Consider the following 17,980-nt stretch of genomic DNA (forward strand, 5'->3'; position numbering starts at 1 on the left):
AAAATCTGAAGAAGTCATGACAAAGGCTTTTTGAGTGTCGTCAGTTGACAGACGTACGTCGTGCTTGTTATAAACACGGCGTTTTTTGCACCATTGGTTGGCAATGCAAAAAGGAATAAAAATGGAGTAAATGTTTTTACTATAAGACAATTTAGTATGCTCGGCTCGTTTGTTGCGGTCTTACGGTCACTTTAATCAAGTCAGAAAAGAAACAAAAATACAAAAATGCAATAACAGCACAAACCAGAAGGGAAAACAGAACAGAAAATCGAACAGCGTCCAGTTACCACCAAGTCTTAGCCAAAATGCCTAAATCTGCACTTGAGTCTGATATTGGTATGTATAGTTATATATATATAAACATTCAACTTTTTTTTGCAAAATAGTTAAACGACTTCTGAGGAGAGGACTCAGGTTTAACAACTAGCTAGTAGCTAACTGCTGCACTGCTGCTGGTAGAATTGACTACTGTTGTATTTTTAGGTTTAACAAAATATAGCTACCTACTTTTATAATTATATTTACCTTAACGTCCTAGCTAGCCAGCTATAATGCTTGTGTACCATGTCGGTTGCTAAAATAGACAAGTTTCAAGCAAGACAGTTGGCGTCGTGTAGATTAGTGGTTATAGCTCTCGTATTCTGTATGGGAGACCGGGATTCGATTCCTCTTGACAGCGATTCAACATGGGCGAGTGATTGTTACCATAGCCCCGAGTTAACCCAAGCCATGTGAGGAAAGTTGGTGAGATGATGGCACACTGTGTGGGCCGTTGGATGTTGCCGGGAGTTGTCTAGTAGAGCGCGGGCCCTAATTGGGTCTGTGTAGCTCCAAATGAGCATTAAATACTCTAGGACCTTCCATCTAAACCATGGTCCCTCCTGAAAATAATAGACAGGGATATAGATGACTTGCTAGAATCTTTGTTTACATTTTATTTAGGCAGGCAAATAGTTTTTTAACCAATCAGATCTTCTAAAAAGAATTATTAGCCAATTAAATTGCTTTATTTTGCCTGCCAAAAAATAAAAACAAAAAAATTATCAAGATAGCAAGTCATCTATTTGATATTTGTGTAAAATATGCACAAGATGGATAGCTAGATAGATGTGCATATTTTATGTGCATATTTTTTTTTTAATGCACGATCACTATTACAAAATTAAATTTTTATTTAATCACGAGGGAGCACTGTGGGGATGGCAGCAGCACAAAGGAATAGTTACAAGATATTTGAATGTGCACTAGTTTGTGTTGGGGGGGGGGGGCACTACAAAAAGACGTGACAATGGAAAAAATATAAACAGTTATGCTCAACCTACAAACCAGGGATCCCGTGTCCATTGTGATCAATCTACGATAGCTTCATACACATACATATTTGTATATATAATGACATTATACATCAAATCTTAAACGTTTTGTTTATCCTCTTTTAACTTTATATCCTTTAAATTATCAGCAATACTTTTGGTTGAATAGTTAGTTTTTCATTGATCGACTGAAGAAAGACACTTGGCTACTTGGTTTGCAATAATAAGCAAAGCCTGTCATTGACAGAATTGGTTGTATCGGAACAGTAGGTTTGTGGATTTTAGCTAAACCATACAGACAAGGCAGTTGGCTACCGATTAGCTTCAGTTTGTTATGCGAAGGTACTGAGATTTTTTGGGGTTGCGGAATGATTTAGTAGTGTTTATGATTCCTTCTTCTTTTTTATTATATATTGGTTTTTCTAGTTTTTCCATTGCAGTAAATGTCTAATATTGTACCTTACCTTGTTGTGCCTTGTTGTAGGCTTTCGATGAAAGTCTTTAGGATTAGCAGTTGTGTGTCAGTCCATCCTCCATTGGATTGAACATCCAGTTTACACCAATGTGTGCATATATGTATAATTGAATTTGAATCAGCCTGTCTTAACGTGGTTTATCCTACCAGTTATCGTTCATCTGGTATCTGGAATAGATATTTATCAAGGCTGTTTTTAAAGAGGTCCAGTGTGGAACCAGACATATTATGGATGGATTTGTGGAGAATATTAAAATGCTTTATTCCATGGATTGGTAAACTGAACTCTGCCACCCTACTGTATGGACCACACAGAAGTTTTGCTTTCTGCCCATGCCAAGGATGATGATAGCTTTGGATATTCAGATTGACATTTGGTACCAACTGTTCCATGATTTTCCAAATTTAAATTATTTGGTACATTTTCCTTCTACGCTCCAATGAATACAATTTCACTTCCTTTAATGCTTTCCAATAGCTGTGATTGGTCAAGTTTTGGATTTCTCGTATATAGGACCATTGCAATGCCTCTATCATCAGTATCTCTTCAACTTTATGTGAACTCCATAGGACTGAACAGTACTCTAATAGAGGAAGAACCAGAGATTTCCACATGGTCTTAAGGTGGTCCTTCGTTCTGGTGTAAAAAGTTCTTAAAATCCAAGACATCATATTTTTACTGTCATTTACTACTTTCAATATATGGGAATGAAAGGAGCAGTTGGTGGATAATATGACACCAAGATCTTTCAATTCCTCTCGCTCTGTGATGATGGATCCAGAGGGGGAAAGATACGATGTGCAATTTTTCAGGGTGTCGTTCGTGCCACAACGCATGACCTCAAACTTTAGATCATTAAATTTCATGTTTGCATCTTCTGCCCATTCATAAATTTCCTGAAGGTCACTTTGCAACTTGCCCATGTCCCTGAGAGAGCCAATGTTCTTGGTAACCCTTGTATCATCAGCAAATGATCGTTCAAGACTGTCACTGACATTTGAGTCTATATCTCCAAGGAGGATGATGACACTACCTTGGGGTACGGCTGAAATAACAGCAACATGGTGTGATTCAATTCCATTGACAATGATTGATTGGGTGCTGTTTGCCAGGAAAGCTTCAACAAAGTTAAATAATTTTCCTTTGATTCCAAGTTTTTCAAGTTTTTTTAAGACAATGTAAATATACCTGGGTCACTTTCATCAGAGCGAACATTGTTAATTAACCATTTAAGCCTAACTTTTTATCAGTTGTTAGTTTTTTCTAGGAAAAATGCTTTTATTTTAGAGAAATGTACCAGCGAGTTCAATGTAACCGAGGATTGGCAGCTTATTATGGATCTATGTGACAGAATAAAAACAGCCAGCAATGGGTAAGCTTAAAATTTGCGTTTACATATATACCTCAATCATTTCATAAAACGTGATTTGAAATAAACTTATATACTGTATCAATGATTGTGTATAAGTATAAGTACTAGTTAATAAGTTGTTGATTGATGATGGTGTCACTTTAAAAAACACCCAGTCCAGCCTGTAAACGGTTGGTGCTAGAAAGGGCATCCATCTGTAAAACAATGCAAAAAATCTTTATTAATGGCCGTAAGAACAGTTGATCAGACAAACTGCGTAAACGGGGCTGGAACTCTAAGGAGTGAAGGTGTGGCGCACGGTAGGACAGATGTCAGGTGTGAGTCAGACCCTTACCCAGCTATCACATCACAAGGTAGATAACACTAGGTTGAGTATGGCTAGTGTAAATGTTGGTACTCTGAGAGGTAGAGCAGGTGAAGTAGTTGAAATGTTAGAACGTAGATCTGTTGATATGTGTTGTGTTCAGGAAGTCAGATGGAGAGGAGTTTCAGTGAGATTTTTGGAAGGTAATTAAGCTTTTGGATTGGTAATAGTGATGGATATGAAGAAGTTGGCATATTTGTTGCAGAGAAGTGGGTTGAAAAAGTAATAAATGTTATGTGTGTTAATAGTTGTATCATAGTGATAAAGTTTTTGATAGGTAATAGTATTGTCACTTTTCTGTCAGTTTATGCTCCACATTGTGGACTCGTCAAACAACTTCAGCTTCAACTGTATCAATAAATACAGTTTATAACCACTTGTGGGTATATTAAACTATTTTTAAAAACGCTAAAATGTATTTAATTAAATGCCGTGTTCTGCCGTGGTTAAATTAAATGTTTGTTGAACGTTTTACGTATTTGAAGTAATGTTTTTTTATTGCATATTATTTTATATACATCCTGTAAGTATAATAATTTTACTATAATTATATATAATTTTATTTAGTAAAGGAATCATTGACAGTATACAACACTATTAAACCAACCTTAAAAAAGCTAGTTCACTTTCCTTTTTTTGTTCTAAAATTAGGGGGTAGCTAGAACATAAAAAACGAAGATATCTGCAAACATTTTTTTTACGGGGTTTATCCGATCTGCGATCGCACATGTCTACGGACATTGGCTTATGCTTGGTTTAAATGAAAGCTCCTTATTGCTTAAAATATACAACGAAAAGTAAGTAAAAAATGTACAATAGAATATCCTTGAAAAATCTAAATATTTAAGCTCAATTTTCTAAACTTTTAGCGCGAGTCCAAATGGACTCGCGTAGCCATGACTAACGCGAGTCTCGGCGCGAGTTGGACTCGCGGACTCGCGTCGGATTTCAAGCCCTGTAAGATAAGTTTTCTGATGAGTTAATAGCAGTCACATCAAAGTTTGGAGGCACTGAACTTGTCATGGTGGGTGGCGACTTTAATGGTCATGTTGGGAAGTCATCTGAAGGTTTTGGAGATGTACATGGAGGCTATGGATTTGGGAGCAGAAATAAGGAAGGGGAGAGATTGCTTGAGTTTGGAATGGCAACAAACATGGTGGTTTGCAACACATCATTCAATAAAAGACTGAGTAGGCTGATAACATCTGAGTCATGTGGTTGTAAGACACATTTAGATTACTTCCTGGTTAGAAAGTCAGACAAGGAAGTGGTCAAGGATGTGAAAGTTATATCGGGGGAAGAGTGTGTTTCTCAGTATAGATTGCTGGTTTGTGATATTATCTTGAAGAGTGTTAAAGAAGCCAAGGGAAAGTTCAGGCCGCGTCGTAAAGTCTAAAAGCTGAAGGAAGAGATTGTAGCAAGACAATTTAGTGCAAAAGTTCAGCAGTTAGCCCACAATGGTCAATGTGATAATGACAATGTTGAAAGTACTTAGACTACTTTGAAGAATTGTCTTCTAGAAGCTTCTAATGATACTTGTGGGTGGACGAAAAGACCAGCTAGACATAGACAGACCTGGTGGTGAAATAATGAGGTTGACCAGTGTATAAAGAAAAGAGGAAACTTTGGAAAGAGTGGAAGTCAGGTGGCAGTAAAAATATTTACTTGAAGCTAAGTGTCGTGCTCGTACAGCAGTGTATAAGGCAAAATCAGAAGCAGAGAGAAACAGATTTGCAGATGTGTTAAGAAGGGAAGTCCAGTGCAATGAGGTATTCAAGATAGCAAAGCAAATGAAGAAGACTAATCAAGATGTTGTAGGTAAGAAGTGTATATGTAATGATGAAGGTGTTTTGGCTAGCACAGAGGAGGAGAAAAGGGTACAGCTTGGAAAAATTATTATCAGAGGCTGCTTAACACTGAGTTTGATTGGGATGAAGATAATTTGTCTGATGATGATGTTGTAGAAGGGCCAGCTATGCAGATCAAGACAGAATGGGTAGTGGAGGCTATTAGGAAATTGAAGATTGGCGAGGCTGCAGGAGTATCACATATTATTTCAGAGATGGTAAAAGCATCTGGATATATTGGAGTTGAGTTTATTACAAGTCTTACTAATCAGATTATAAAGGATGGTGCTATTCCGAGTGAGTGGCAGTCTAGTGTAATAGTGAATTGTTTCGAGGGCAAGGGTGATGCATTAGAAAGAGGTAACTATAGAGGTTTGAAGTTGGTTGATCAAGTAATGAAAGTTATTGCAAGAGTGATTGATAAGTTACTTAGAGAAAGGATTGATATAGATAAGATGCAATTTGGTTTTGTTCCAAGGCGTGGCACTACATATACAATATTTACTCAGACAGCTTCAGGAAAAGCATTTAGGAAAGAGAAAGAATCTCTATTTTGCTTTTGTAGATTTAGTGAGAGCTTTTGATAGAGTGCCACGTAAAGTTATTTAGTAGACTATGAGAAAATTAGGTGTGGATGAGTAGCTAATTACGATGGTACAGTCTATGGACAGCAATGCTAGAAGTCATGTCCCGATTAACGATCCACTTAGTGATGAATTTAGTGTAAATGTTTGTGTACATCAGGTCTCTGTACTTAGTCCTTTGTTGTTTGTTCTAGTCCTAGAAGCGCTGTCGATGGAATTCAGAACAGGTTGTCCATGGAAGTTATTGTATGCAGATGATTTGGTTTTCATATTGATGGAAGAATTAGTTGAAAAGTTTGAGAAGTGGAAGAAAGGACTAGAAGAGAAAGGGCTAAGGGTGAACACAGCAAAGTCTGAAGTCTTGATTAGTAGCATTGCAGCCAAATGTGACCTTGTAGTAGGAAAATTGCCTTGTGGAGTTTGTAGGAAAAGGGTTGGTAGTAACTCAATTTTGTGTAAGACTTGCAAGCATTGGGTACATAAGAAGTGAAGTAGTATTGGTGGAAGTTAACAGCTGACATTTAGTTTGTATGCAAGAGTTGCAAAGGTGAGATTATAGAGAATGAAGTATTTCCAGCTTCAATGATGTACAACAGTGGCTTGTTAGAGATAGTTGAGAACTTCTGTTACTTAGGTAATATGTTGGGCAGTAAAGCGGGTGTTGGAAGAAGTGTTACTTGCAGGATAGGTTCTGTTTGGAAAACGTTCAGAGAGTTACTTCCTTTGTTGACTAGCAGAGTCTTGTCAATTGAGGTAAAAGGTATGTTGTATGAGGCCTGTGCAAGAAGTGTTATGTTGTACGGTAGTGAGACATGGGCAGTGAAGCAGGAAGATCTTGTTTAGAAAGGAATGATTGATAATGGTTAGGTGGATGTGTAACACCAGTCTGAGAGACAGAAAAGGTTCAGATAAGCTAAGAAGCAGGTTAAGTATTCGTAGAATTAAAGATGTTATCCAGATAAGAAGATTGAATTAGGTGGGGCACTTAGAAAGAATGGAGGAGGATAATTGGGCAAGAAAGTGTAGAGACTTCATAGTTCCTGGGGCAAAGCCGAGAGGTAGACAGAGAAAGACTTGGCAAGAGGTTATAAGGACAGACTTGATACAGAGGAAGTTAGTTCTAACACAGTCTAGATCAGATTGGAAGAGGGTCATTAATATACCTCGTCCAACTCATGCTAGCATGGAAAGCGGACGTTAAGCCGAGAATGATGATGATGATGATGATGATGATGATCCTCAAACACACAGGGAAAAAATTTGTGCTTTTGTTATGCATTAGACGTTTTTTAACAAATTATATAATTACCTGTTTAGGGAAACTATATATATATCTTAATATATTTCATTGGTTTAAACAAAGAAGGAATTACTTTTAGCTGGAAATAATACTTTTTATGTTTTTGTTAAAAATCTATTATTTAGCATTTTATAGTCATTAATGTGTTTGAGGACAAACAAACTAATATATATAACTATAATGCATTCTAACAACCTTTCTAATTTGCATTAGCACTTAACAATGTTGAGGCAAATCTCGTTGTGTTGACAAGAATCCTTTATTTCAGTCGGAAAGTTTTTGCTGACGTTGATTTCTCTGTTGGATGTAACTTGAATTTAAAAGACGTTTTTTCTTGTTTTCTTGGTCATGTTGAAGTGTGCAATCACAGAACAGAATAATTGCCAAAGTGGAATACTCATTTGCTGACATGAAGCAGCCAAATTGCATTTCACAAAACAAATTAAAAAAGAAAAACCTCTCTGTGAACTTCTTACCAATGTTTAAAAATAATTTATTGCTAGCAATCAATGATATACTTGTCCATTCACATGATATTTCTAACCTGTTTTTTCAGATGTAACCAGATCATGTTTTAAATTTAGATCAAAAGATGGTTTAAAATATATTACTCGCCGTCTTCAGCATCAAATACCACACATCTCCATGCAAGCGTTGTCGGTATGACTTTTTATGCCAAAATTGCTAGTCTTAACTAAAGAAATATTAGCGGTTGATAAGTAAAGTTCTGTTTTCAAGTATTCTTTTTAATTTCTGCAACAAGTAGTGAAAATACCAAGTACAATTTTCTCTGATTTCTTCTGTTTTGTTTGATTGTTGTTGTCAAGATTCTACTGCATGTCCTTTAAGACTGGTTGTGTAGGTTATAACAGAAGCAAACTGAATAGTTAATGTTAATGTACTTATCACTTAAGGGCTATAGTGAAATTAGTTTTCATACTATGTGGTCTTAGCGTTGATAGAATAAAAATGTTTGTACTTGTTTTCATTTTTAGTTACTTTCAGCTTGTGTTGAAAACTGTGGTAAGCCTTTTCGTTTGGAAATATGCTCCAGGGATTGGACGAATGAAGCAAAGCAAGTGATTACAAGGGTTAGTTTTTCATCTTAATTAAAATATTGTGGTACACATTTGGATTTGGATTTGTTTTTTTAATGACAGGAAACTATCAGCCTTTCTAATTCATATTGACTTTGAAATTCACATTGGTGATATTTGACATGATTTTTTTAAAGTTTTTCTTGTTATTAATTGTTGTATTGGAACGTGCAATCAATCAACAAAATATAAATTGCTGAATGAAGCACACAAAGTTGCTAACGTGAAACAGGCAAATGCATCTCTATGCATCTTTTATAGGGACATGAAAAAGTGTCCATGCGACTCAGAGAACTTATTCAAAAGTGGGCAGAAGATTTCAAAGATGATCCACAGTTAAAGTGAGTAGGTTTTTAATTTAGTGTATGTGTTTATGAAAAAGGTGTGTTTATAATTCATTAACATGATAACAATATGGTAGTAAAGAAAACTTTGGTTAAATTCACCCACTGGACTTCCGGACCCTTTCAAAATATTTTTGTTTGTTGTTTGTGTTCAGGACTTTTTAAAGTTAATCATAGACTTTTGTAGTTGGGTTTTGATTAATGTACTAATGTGTTTATATAAGTTTAAACTAAGGGACTAATGCATTTTTTTGGTTATTTTATTGGCTGTAAATAATTATTAAGATATTGAGTTTTGTTTTTTTGTTTACTTTTAACAGTATCTAAAGAACTCAGCAATCCACAAAAGCCATTGAATTTTTATTATTTTTTTTTACAGTCTAATGGTTCAGTTTTACAAGAAGTTAAAAGCTGATGGATTTGCATTTCAATCTTCGTCATCGTTATCAGTAAGTAGTGGTGTTATTGTTAATCATGATTTCACTGGCAACCTTTAAAAAACAATGTCTTTCAAACAATATCTTTCAAAATCTAATCATTTCTGTGCCAATGCAAAAAAAAAAAAAACGTTTTCAAACTTTAAGCTTTCTCTTTTTTTAAAATGATTCATATCTTGAAATTAGTGTGGACCACAAACATTTGAAATACTTGTTGTTATTATTCTTTACCCATCACTCAAAGCGTTTTCTAAATGCAGTTGTTTAAAGCAATTCTTTATTTACTTATTTATTTGTTTACTTAATGAATTTGCTTAATTTGTGCCGTTTTACATTTTTGTTTGGAATATTGGAAAATTCTGTGATCTTTTCGCGGGAAGTAATGTATCAACTTTCTTTCTAAAATTTGTGTTCAAATTTTGAAAAGACACATTAGGAATACCTTTTCGGTGGGTGGTGAAAATATTTTCCCAACAAATCTTGAACAGTTTTGCATGAAATACGAAAAAAAGAGACTTTTGACACCGAAAAAAATGGGAGAACAACATAGAAAAAGAAAACCCAGCAATTGAAAGAAATTTTTAGGACTAACATCAAATATGATAAATAAAGACTTGCTCCCGAAAATTCATACCGTTAAGATATTCTGACCAAAATAATGTCAATGTCAGCATTACATGACAGGTCAAGAGAAGGCTGTTAAGTTATTGGACAAATTTTATCTGTTTTCAGGAGGGGAGTAGCAAAAGTGTTGTGTCTAACTCAAAAAAACAGGAAGATGAAATAAACTTTAAAGAAGACCTAGATCTTGCTATTGGTATGTCAAGTGTATGATTATCTTTTGTGTGTACACATTTTATTTGTTGTACTTCAGCTCTCTGTGTATGCATCTTGCAGTACTGTTTCTTGAAACCATTTGGTAGTTGTCGTTTTAGAAAATTTATTCATTGCGTTTTACTTTAGAAGTTTTGAAAATTATAAGTTTTTGGTATGTTTTTTGAATAACTATTCTGTAGTTATTTATCAGTGCATTTATATACTGGGAACGCTGTAAAAATTATGAAAATTCCTGATGCACAATGTCACCATTTTTAATTGTTGTATGTAATTACATCTTTGTCAAGAAATATGAAGAAACTGCTTTCCAATGGTTTTATGACAAGATATTACAATGGTTGGTGTTAGTGCGATAAATTTGTTAGCAGTTAGAATTGAAAGATAATATTCAAGTTTTGTACAGTCGCTTTTTTATGATTTAATGTAATGTACGACGATGTGTGTAGACACATTTTGTGTTGTTTTAAATTACATGTTTTGTAAGTAATTACATCACACAGACCAAATGCTTGCTAGGTGGTGTTATACTCTTTATGTATTTTGTTATAGCAATGTCATTACAAGAAGCTGAAGCAAATAAGAAGGTAATAGTAAACTAGACATTTTTTGTGATATTTACTTTTTGTGATTTTTACATCGTCATGTTTATATGTTTGGAGTGTTGTTCCATTCATTTTGTTATTCTTGTTATTCTTAAATGTTATTTCTTTAAAGTTTGTAACTTCTGGAAATGTCTTTCTTTTTAGGCACCATCTTCTTCTGGTAGTCTGTATCCAACATTTACTTCTGCCCCTCCAGCTGTATACCCAGAAGAGGTATTTGTATAACTGATTATACCATCAAATTCTTGATTTTTAAAAACAACATAATCAGACACCCAACAAAGTGTGTAGAAATAAAAATTTCTCACTGTGCTTAATGGTTTGAAGAAATCCTCAAGCCTTTGACTTGTTTTGAATTAGATCGAGAGGCTGTTTATATGAGAGGCGGGCGGGACAATTGAAAGGGTCCTGCTCTCATCAATAATTATGCTAAAAATCACTCTATGTTTATTATTTAATTTCATACATTTTTAGTGGACTTACTTTTCTAATTTAAATATAATTATGTACGACCACAAATTTCTCCTTGAATCTGTCTCTTAGTAATTACTGTTTTTTTAGTTTTATTTGTTTTTGCTGTATTGTTTTATTTGTATACTTTCTTCTTTTTTTTAGCGAGAGGTTTGTAAAGTAAAAGCTCTGTATGACTTTGAAGCTGCTGAAGATAATGAAATGACTTTCAAATCTGGCGAGATATTTACTGTGCTTGATAATAGGTTTGTATTGATATGTTATTTTTATTGTCGTTTGATGTTTGTTGCTGTTATTCTTATTGTTGTTGTTGTTTGTTGTTGTTGTTGTTGTTGTTTGTTGTTGTTTGTTGCTGTTATTGTTATTGTTTCTTGTTTGTTGTTGTTGCTGTTATTGTTGTTGTTGTTGTTGTTTGTTGTTGTTTGTTGAAATAATCCATGTACTTACTTAAATTATTACATTTAATGGAAATATGCACTGGATGTAAATTTTTGAACAGCCTTTCATTTTTTACTTCATGTAAATGAAATTGCACTGTTTGTGTCTTTGAGGGAAATATTTCTCGAATTGTTGACTTTTCATGATTTCTTTCGCGTGTATAATTTTGCTAACTGGAAGAATACCTTGAGGGTACATATTTTCGCGAATTTGGTCAAAATCCGTAAAAACGCGAAATTTAATATGTACATTTTCCGTGGCGCAAATATAACTTTTTGGTTGCTTTAACGCGTGTATTTTACTGGTGGCGTGCAACATATTATTTTGGTTTGCTAAGATTTTTGCCTTGATTTAGCCTTTTACTATCCAAATCGTAACCACGATTGTCATAACTCGGGCATCGCATAATTCAATTTATTTCATTCCTACCACACCTTTAGAATTTTGTGTTTATTAACGAAGTACAGTAAAATTTATTACTTCACAATTTTTTTTTATCTTTAGTGACCAAAATTGGTGGAAAGGGCGTAATAACCGTGGCGTGGGGTTGTTTCCAGCTAACTTTGTTACAACTGATTTATCCGAACGTATGTCATTGTTTCTTTATAAACAAGTCTACAATAAGATAGTTTATTATTTGTTGTAGCAACCAAAAGCCTAACCACTATCGTATCTTCTCCAAGAAACGCCCTGAGCGTGGGGGGGCGTTTAAAGGAGAGGGGGCGTATATTGGAGAAAATACGGTACTTGGTTTTCAGTTTCTGCATCATAAAAATTGTGTCCTCTAAAAATGTTTTTAGCTTGCATTAAACACCTACTTAGGTTATTATTATTGTTATAGCGAAAACAGAGAAAAAGAAGGTACGCTTTGCTGATTCTAAAGCTCCTGCAGCAGAAAAGATAGTCGGTGAGTGAAATAGTGAATCTCTACATTTACTTTTGTCATGACAATATTTCATTATGTGAGAAGAACATAATTCTAATCGATTATTTCTGTTATATAAAAACAAAAATTCAAGCTTCATTACCTTCGACTTAGAGGTATATAAAAGTGACACGCAAGCTTGTTTACGACCACTTCAGGCGGCACGGTAACACTACATCAAAATTAAGGACTTAAACCTACAATCTGATAAATTATTATTTTATTATTGTTTTATCATAATACCGCTTGCAACCAAAGTTAAGCTTATTTACATTACACAAAACAGCAGTACCTGTGCAGTAAGTCGCATTTTTATCAAACGGCACCCTTTTTTTATAAGGAACTCTATTTTTCATTTTACCCTCAATTGTTAAAACATTTCATTCTTAAAGTTGCTAAGCCTTATAGTTAAATTTGACTGGGTTTTAACTTTTTTATGGGAGAGAAATTGGACTGGATTTTAAGGGAGAAAAAAATGTTTGTGCTTTTAATATGCTGATTTGTATGTCTCTTATCAGATTGTCCAGGTTTAAGTATCGGGTGTTTAACTTTCAAAATTTTAAGTTTGGTAAGTTACTTGGGTTTGACCCAAATTTCAGTCTCTACCTATATGCAAAAAAAACGTGTAATCATATAGGAACTATCTACATATATGTAATCATATAAGTTAGTTTTCGATAATAAACTTTATAAGATAGTATGTTCTAGCTAATATCCTGTTGATTTTTGACTTTTTAGTGAAAAAAACGAAAACAGTAATAAACGAGGTACGTACTTTTAATGTCATTTTTTACTTACGGTTTGTGGCGATTACTTTAATTTTAATTACATTTGGTGTAGGAGACAGTTATCTTGAGACACAGTTTGCAAGTGGGACTGATATTTCACTATTCATCCGCCGGCTTCAGGCATTCCTTTGTAGAGAAATTTAAGATTGATGTTGTACTCTGTACGGCACTTAGACTAGGTTTTCACTCAAGTACGCAACGGATCAGGCTGGTTCGGTAAATTGTGATTCTTAAAATCCGATTGAGTGACAAAGTTTCTGTTCTGTTCCGTTCCCAGAACTGACTAATGTTAAAGTATTATGCTTGTTCTGTTTTTTGTTATTGACGGGAAATCCAGCTTTATGAGTATTTGTAAGTTGCATTTACAAATTTTTTTCAACAGGAACAATTAGACTTGACGTTGAGCATGTTAAAGAATGCATCTCCAAATGAAATAGACGATGAAGAGGAGACGATATGCTCTATGGAGGACAGCGCTAGAGAGATGGGAACTCTGCTTGAGAAGAAGATTTTAGAGTGCGACCGACAGAAGGATGATTTGACGGATTTGAATGACAAGTTTTTACAAGCCCTCTCCATGTATCAGCAATACATGAAGGAGCCAATGAGTGCTCCACAACCTGTGTACCAGCCTACTACGTCGCCTCAGACTAGTTTACAATATCAACAGCCGCATAGTTACGTAAGTGGCTTATACGGTTGTTTTCTCGTTTACTTTCCATCTTCCTTTTATTTAAACTTTATTTATGTTATCTTGTGGTTTCATTTTCGTTAATTTTGTTTTCCAAACAACCTATTGGCTTTGATACCCTCTGTCCTTCCGTGAACAGGTGGAGGTCCTTATGAGCTTGACGGCGAAAATTTAAAACAGCCTGGTCTCAAAACATAACCTCTTTTCATCTGATTCTTATTTGTAACGAAGTACTAAAATAAAATAGTTTAATAAAAGAAGTTTTTGTGAAAAAGCATTTCGCGAATTGTCATGTAATTTTTCTAAACTCTTATTTGACAAAGTTTCTTTAGCAGGTTTTTAAAACTTTTAGGAAAACATGAAAACAAAAGCCAAAATGTCAGAAACTAATTTTTAATTTGTCAGATCGTCTTTAATGTTCGTCCAATTTAAAGATATGCGCCATCTTGAACGAAAGCTTTCTTGTGAAGCAGCAAAAGTCACATTTCTTTACTACGCTATGTGCTCTTCGTAAAATAGTCAAACTTTTAGTAGAACATTCAAGGAAGTTTTATTTATATGTAACAACCACGTTTTAAAATTTTGACCTTCAGTTCATAGCATCCGAGACTAGTTTTACGGTAAATATCCCGCTCTTACCATAGCGTTGCAAAACAAATAAATAAACATTGCGTTTTTCTCGCGCTATTTAATTCAACTTTTTTACTTTCTACTCGCGTCTTTTTAATTTAGTATCAACAGCACCACCAACCACAACAATACGCTACCGCAAGTCCGTATCCAATACAGCCAACATCAGCGATGCAACACCACCAAATGGTAATAAAAGTTTTCTTTTAAAGTTTATTGTTTGTATTTCACAGTTGTTTTTCTTAGTTCCTAATCTACAACTAGGTCTACCTTTTTGTGCCATTGTATTGCTTTTGTCTGAATAAAACAGAAATTTTATTTGTCCGAGAATGCTATTCACTTAATATTTAACGGCGGTCGCAAAATTGTCATCAAATTCATCAAACTTGCAATTTTGATAAAAAAATTGACGCATTTTAGATGAACCATATTTTCGCTAAAAATAATAAGAAGGAAAAGATCGATTTATTAGATTGATAGCTGCCATGTTAAGTCATGTCTTCTTTTAGTGCAATCGTCTCTCAGGTTTTAGCCAAAGCGTTTTCAAAATTGGTGACATCCATCCAAGACATTTTTCTGAAATTAAAGCAATACCCAACCCTCAACATAACCTTTACCATGCTTTTTCTTCACCCAATCTCGAGTTGCTCTACGAGTGGGTTCAACAATGACAAAATTGCTAGCTCCCTCATCTTTAATTCTTGAAAGGAACGGGAGTTTTAAAATTCAAATGTTTCGATGGCAGTGCAAGTGCAAAATTTGATTTTACCAAACAATCGAATTTTGATCAAAAACTCATCAAAAAAGCACCCGCCTTAATAACTGAAGTGGCGATATATCGATGTTTTGAACTCACATTTGCAACTGCTCCACATTTTTGTTCAAACCTTCTGTGATTGACTATAATTGTACTTAGTGTATGTTTCAACATTCCCCTGGGTTATCATTTTTATTTTAGTGCAGATAAAGCAAAATTTTTGCATGTTCTTACGCAGCTTCACCAAAGAAAGTCCTAAATTTCCCTGTTATGTATTTTGTTTGAACCTGCAGGTTCATAAAAAAAATCTGGACACATGTATTGTCACATATCAGATATTTTTCTTGAGTTTTCGTTTAACTTGATTTTTTCACTTTTATAGCAACCATAGGAAAATTACGCATTATTACGTGTTTATTTCTTTAGGATAAGTCTTATTATTACCAAACAGCGTCGCAGCAACCGGCTTCGTTACCACCACAAGTAAGCGCTCCACCGCCGCATCAAAACTATACCAGCCAACCAGCTTCGTTACCTCCAATGTCAGTAGCACCCGCACAAATGGACTCTGTACCTATTTCGTACGCTCAACAGCCAGCGTCACTACCACCTGTAGCCGCTCCGTATCCACAACAAGCAATGTTACCACAACAGCCAGCCTCTCTTCCATACGACTACACACAGAGCCCTTATTCTCAACAGTATAACTCCGGACAATATTACAGTAATGATAACATACAATACACATCACCCCCGGAATATTCGAGCTATGGCTATGCGGTTCCGCAAAATACTCAATCATATCAACAAGTTTACCAATAGCAAGCGCTTAAAATTAAATTATTAGCCAATGAGAATATTGTAATCGAATTAAACGAGAAGATATTGAAATGGGTATAACGAGTTTTGTATCTCGTATATGGGTTGTACCTAGGCAGCATGGCAGTTTAAACAAGTCTTGACTGTGCGAGTTGAATGATGGATATTGATGTTGTGGTGTGTACACAAAAACTTGAATCGATGGAAGTTCTTTAGCAGCATTCGAAGGCTTATACACAGTTGGATATATCTCCTTCTCGCTGCTATCTTAAAATGTTCTTTTATTTTTGCGTGTTTACTATGCACGCCTTTGAAGTTATATTGTATTATTCAGGGAAACTTTTGTGAGACCTAAAATTTGCGATATTTACCAGGTAAACTTTCGCAAAATGTGGTTTTCGTAAAATTTAGCGAGTGCGGATTGCGAAAATATTCATTTTTGTTAAACTACTGCACATTTTGTAACTAGAATATTACACTACAGACTGTTTTCATCGTCCAACTTCCTTTGTGGAAAGCGGATTCGACCAAATTCTCTTCCCGGTTAAAGTTTTCCCCTTTAAGGTATCGAATAAGTTAAAGTTTTTTCTTTTTTTATCGAGAAAGACTATATGAATAACTTGGGGAAGGAATAACTTTCGTGAATTACAAACTAACAAAAACGTCAATTCTTTGCAAGTTTATTTTGTCGAAAAGTTTCTATCGCAAGTTTATTTTGTCGAAAAGTTTCTGTCGCAAGTTTATTTTGTCGAAAAGTTTCTATCGCAAGTTTATTTTGTCGAAAAGTTTCTATCGCAATTTAAGTTACTGTGTATTAAAGTTTGTTTTTTGTTCTTTGTGGCATGATGCGATTTTTTTGTAAATGTTGGAAATTTGTTGCTGTTGACGGCGATAAATTAGTTAGTTGGAGTTAGCACTGAACCTTAATGACATTTGCTTTTGGTGAAGTTGGGAAAGTGCTCCATTGATGAAATAAATAATGACAATCTGAAGAAATTTTTGAGTTGAAAGTTTTATACAAGCTGGGGCCTTTAAACTGACATCATCTTCTATTAACACGCATGTCAAGTTTTCATGAAAGGTGCTTCACTGATAGCCTTGTCAAACAGTAAATGAAATTCAACCTCTGATTTTCACATCAGTTAGTACGGTTTTTTATTTCTCAAGCAGTAGTCATGTTGATCACAATTAGACTCCCGAACAACGCTTCGTCCTCCATTGTCAGATCGATATTCGCGCATGCGTACAACTGTTTAAAAGTGTTGACATGCACTTAATTTTTTGTACCGAAATGCATGTCGAGAAACTTCTTAGGATTGTATTTAAACAAATGGCTTTAAAAGTGCGACACTAGCCTCCCAAAAATTGGGTGGCTGATTTACAGGGCGTTGATTTACAGGGTGTTAATTTACAGGGTGTTGATTTTAACATTGCGTGAGTTTCTTTTAAACAAAAGTGCGTGTCAACACAGTGTGATGTAAAAACTATTTTGATGGAATATTTCAAATTAATATGATTTTTTTCCAGTAATGTGTGAATGTAAAATTTATTTTTTTTGGCTGTAAAAAGATGGTGGCCTGTTAGCCATGCAAAGTTGCGTGACTGTCTTAACAATTTTATTTGTGATGACCAGTTAACAGGTTCTACGTGGCCTGTATGGGGCGGAGGCTACTGTTGTGGTTTTACGTGAAAGAAGGGTGCCGGTTAAGTACTTAACAAGAAATGGCGGAAAACGGTAGTTAATAATTTCCTTTGAAGGAAAAAAGAACTTCTGTTTCAGTAAACTATACGGTACTCTATGTTGCAAAAACAACCTGCATTTTTTCCAATTTTATGACTGATTAACAGAGTTGAGAATATCATTGCCTCGCTAACTAACAAATGACAA

General features: G+C 34.7%; 1 protein-coding gene across 3 annotated transcripts; it reads left to right on the forward strand.

The window, feature by feature from the left end:
• The first annotated feature begins 176 nt into the window (after nucleotides 1-176).
• LOC130647032 (signal transducing adapter molecule 2-like) lies at nucleotides 177-17,689 on the forward strand. Of its 3 annotated transcripts, XM_057452742.1 has the most exons (16): nucleotides 177-336; nucleotides 3,077-3,161; nucleotides 7,841-7,916; nucleotides 8,252-8,347; nucleotides 8,615-8,694; nucleotides 9,077-9,146; nucleotides 9,867-9,951; nucleotides 10,521-10,555; nucleotides 10,718-10,786; nucleotides 11,189-11,289; nucleotides 11,987-12,069; nucleotides 12,324-12,389; nucleotides 13,146-13,174; nucleotides 13,578-13,877; nucleotides 14,619-14,705; nucleotides 15,700-17,689. In XM_057452742.1, the coding sequence occupies exons 1-16, from the start codon at nucleotides 306-308 to the stop codon at nucleotides 16,093-16,095; spliced, it is 1,689 nt and encodes a 562-aa protein (XP_057308725.1). In that variant the 5' UTR covers nucleotides 177-305; the 3' UTR covers nucleotides 16,096-17,689. The 3 variants fall into 3 exon arrangements, with proteins under 3 accessions (XP_057308725.1, XP_057308726.1, XP_057308727.1); XM_057452743.1 differs by lacking the exon at nucleotides 10,718-10,786; XM_057452744.1 differs by lacking the exon at nucleotides 3,077-3,161 and having other exon boundaries at nucleotides 215-336.
• The last annotated feature ends 291 nt before the right edge of the window (nucleotides 17,690-17,980 follow it).

Source organism: Hydractinia symbiolongicarpus, chromosome 6, assembly GCF_029227915.1.
Source record: "Hydractinia symbiolongicarpus strain clone_291-10 chromosome 6, HSymV2.1, whole genome shotgun sequence".
NCBI lineage: Eukaryota > Metazoa > Cnidaria > Hydrozoa > Anthoathecata > Hydractiniidae > Hydractinia > Hydractinia symbiolongicarpus.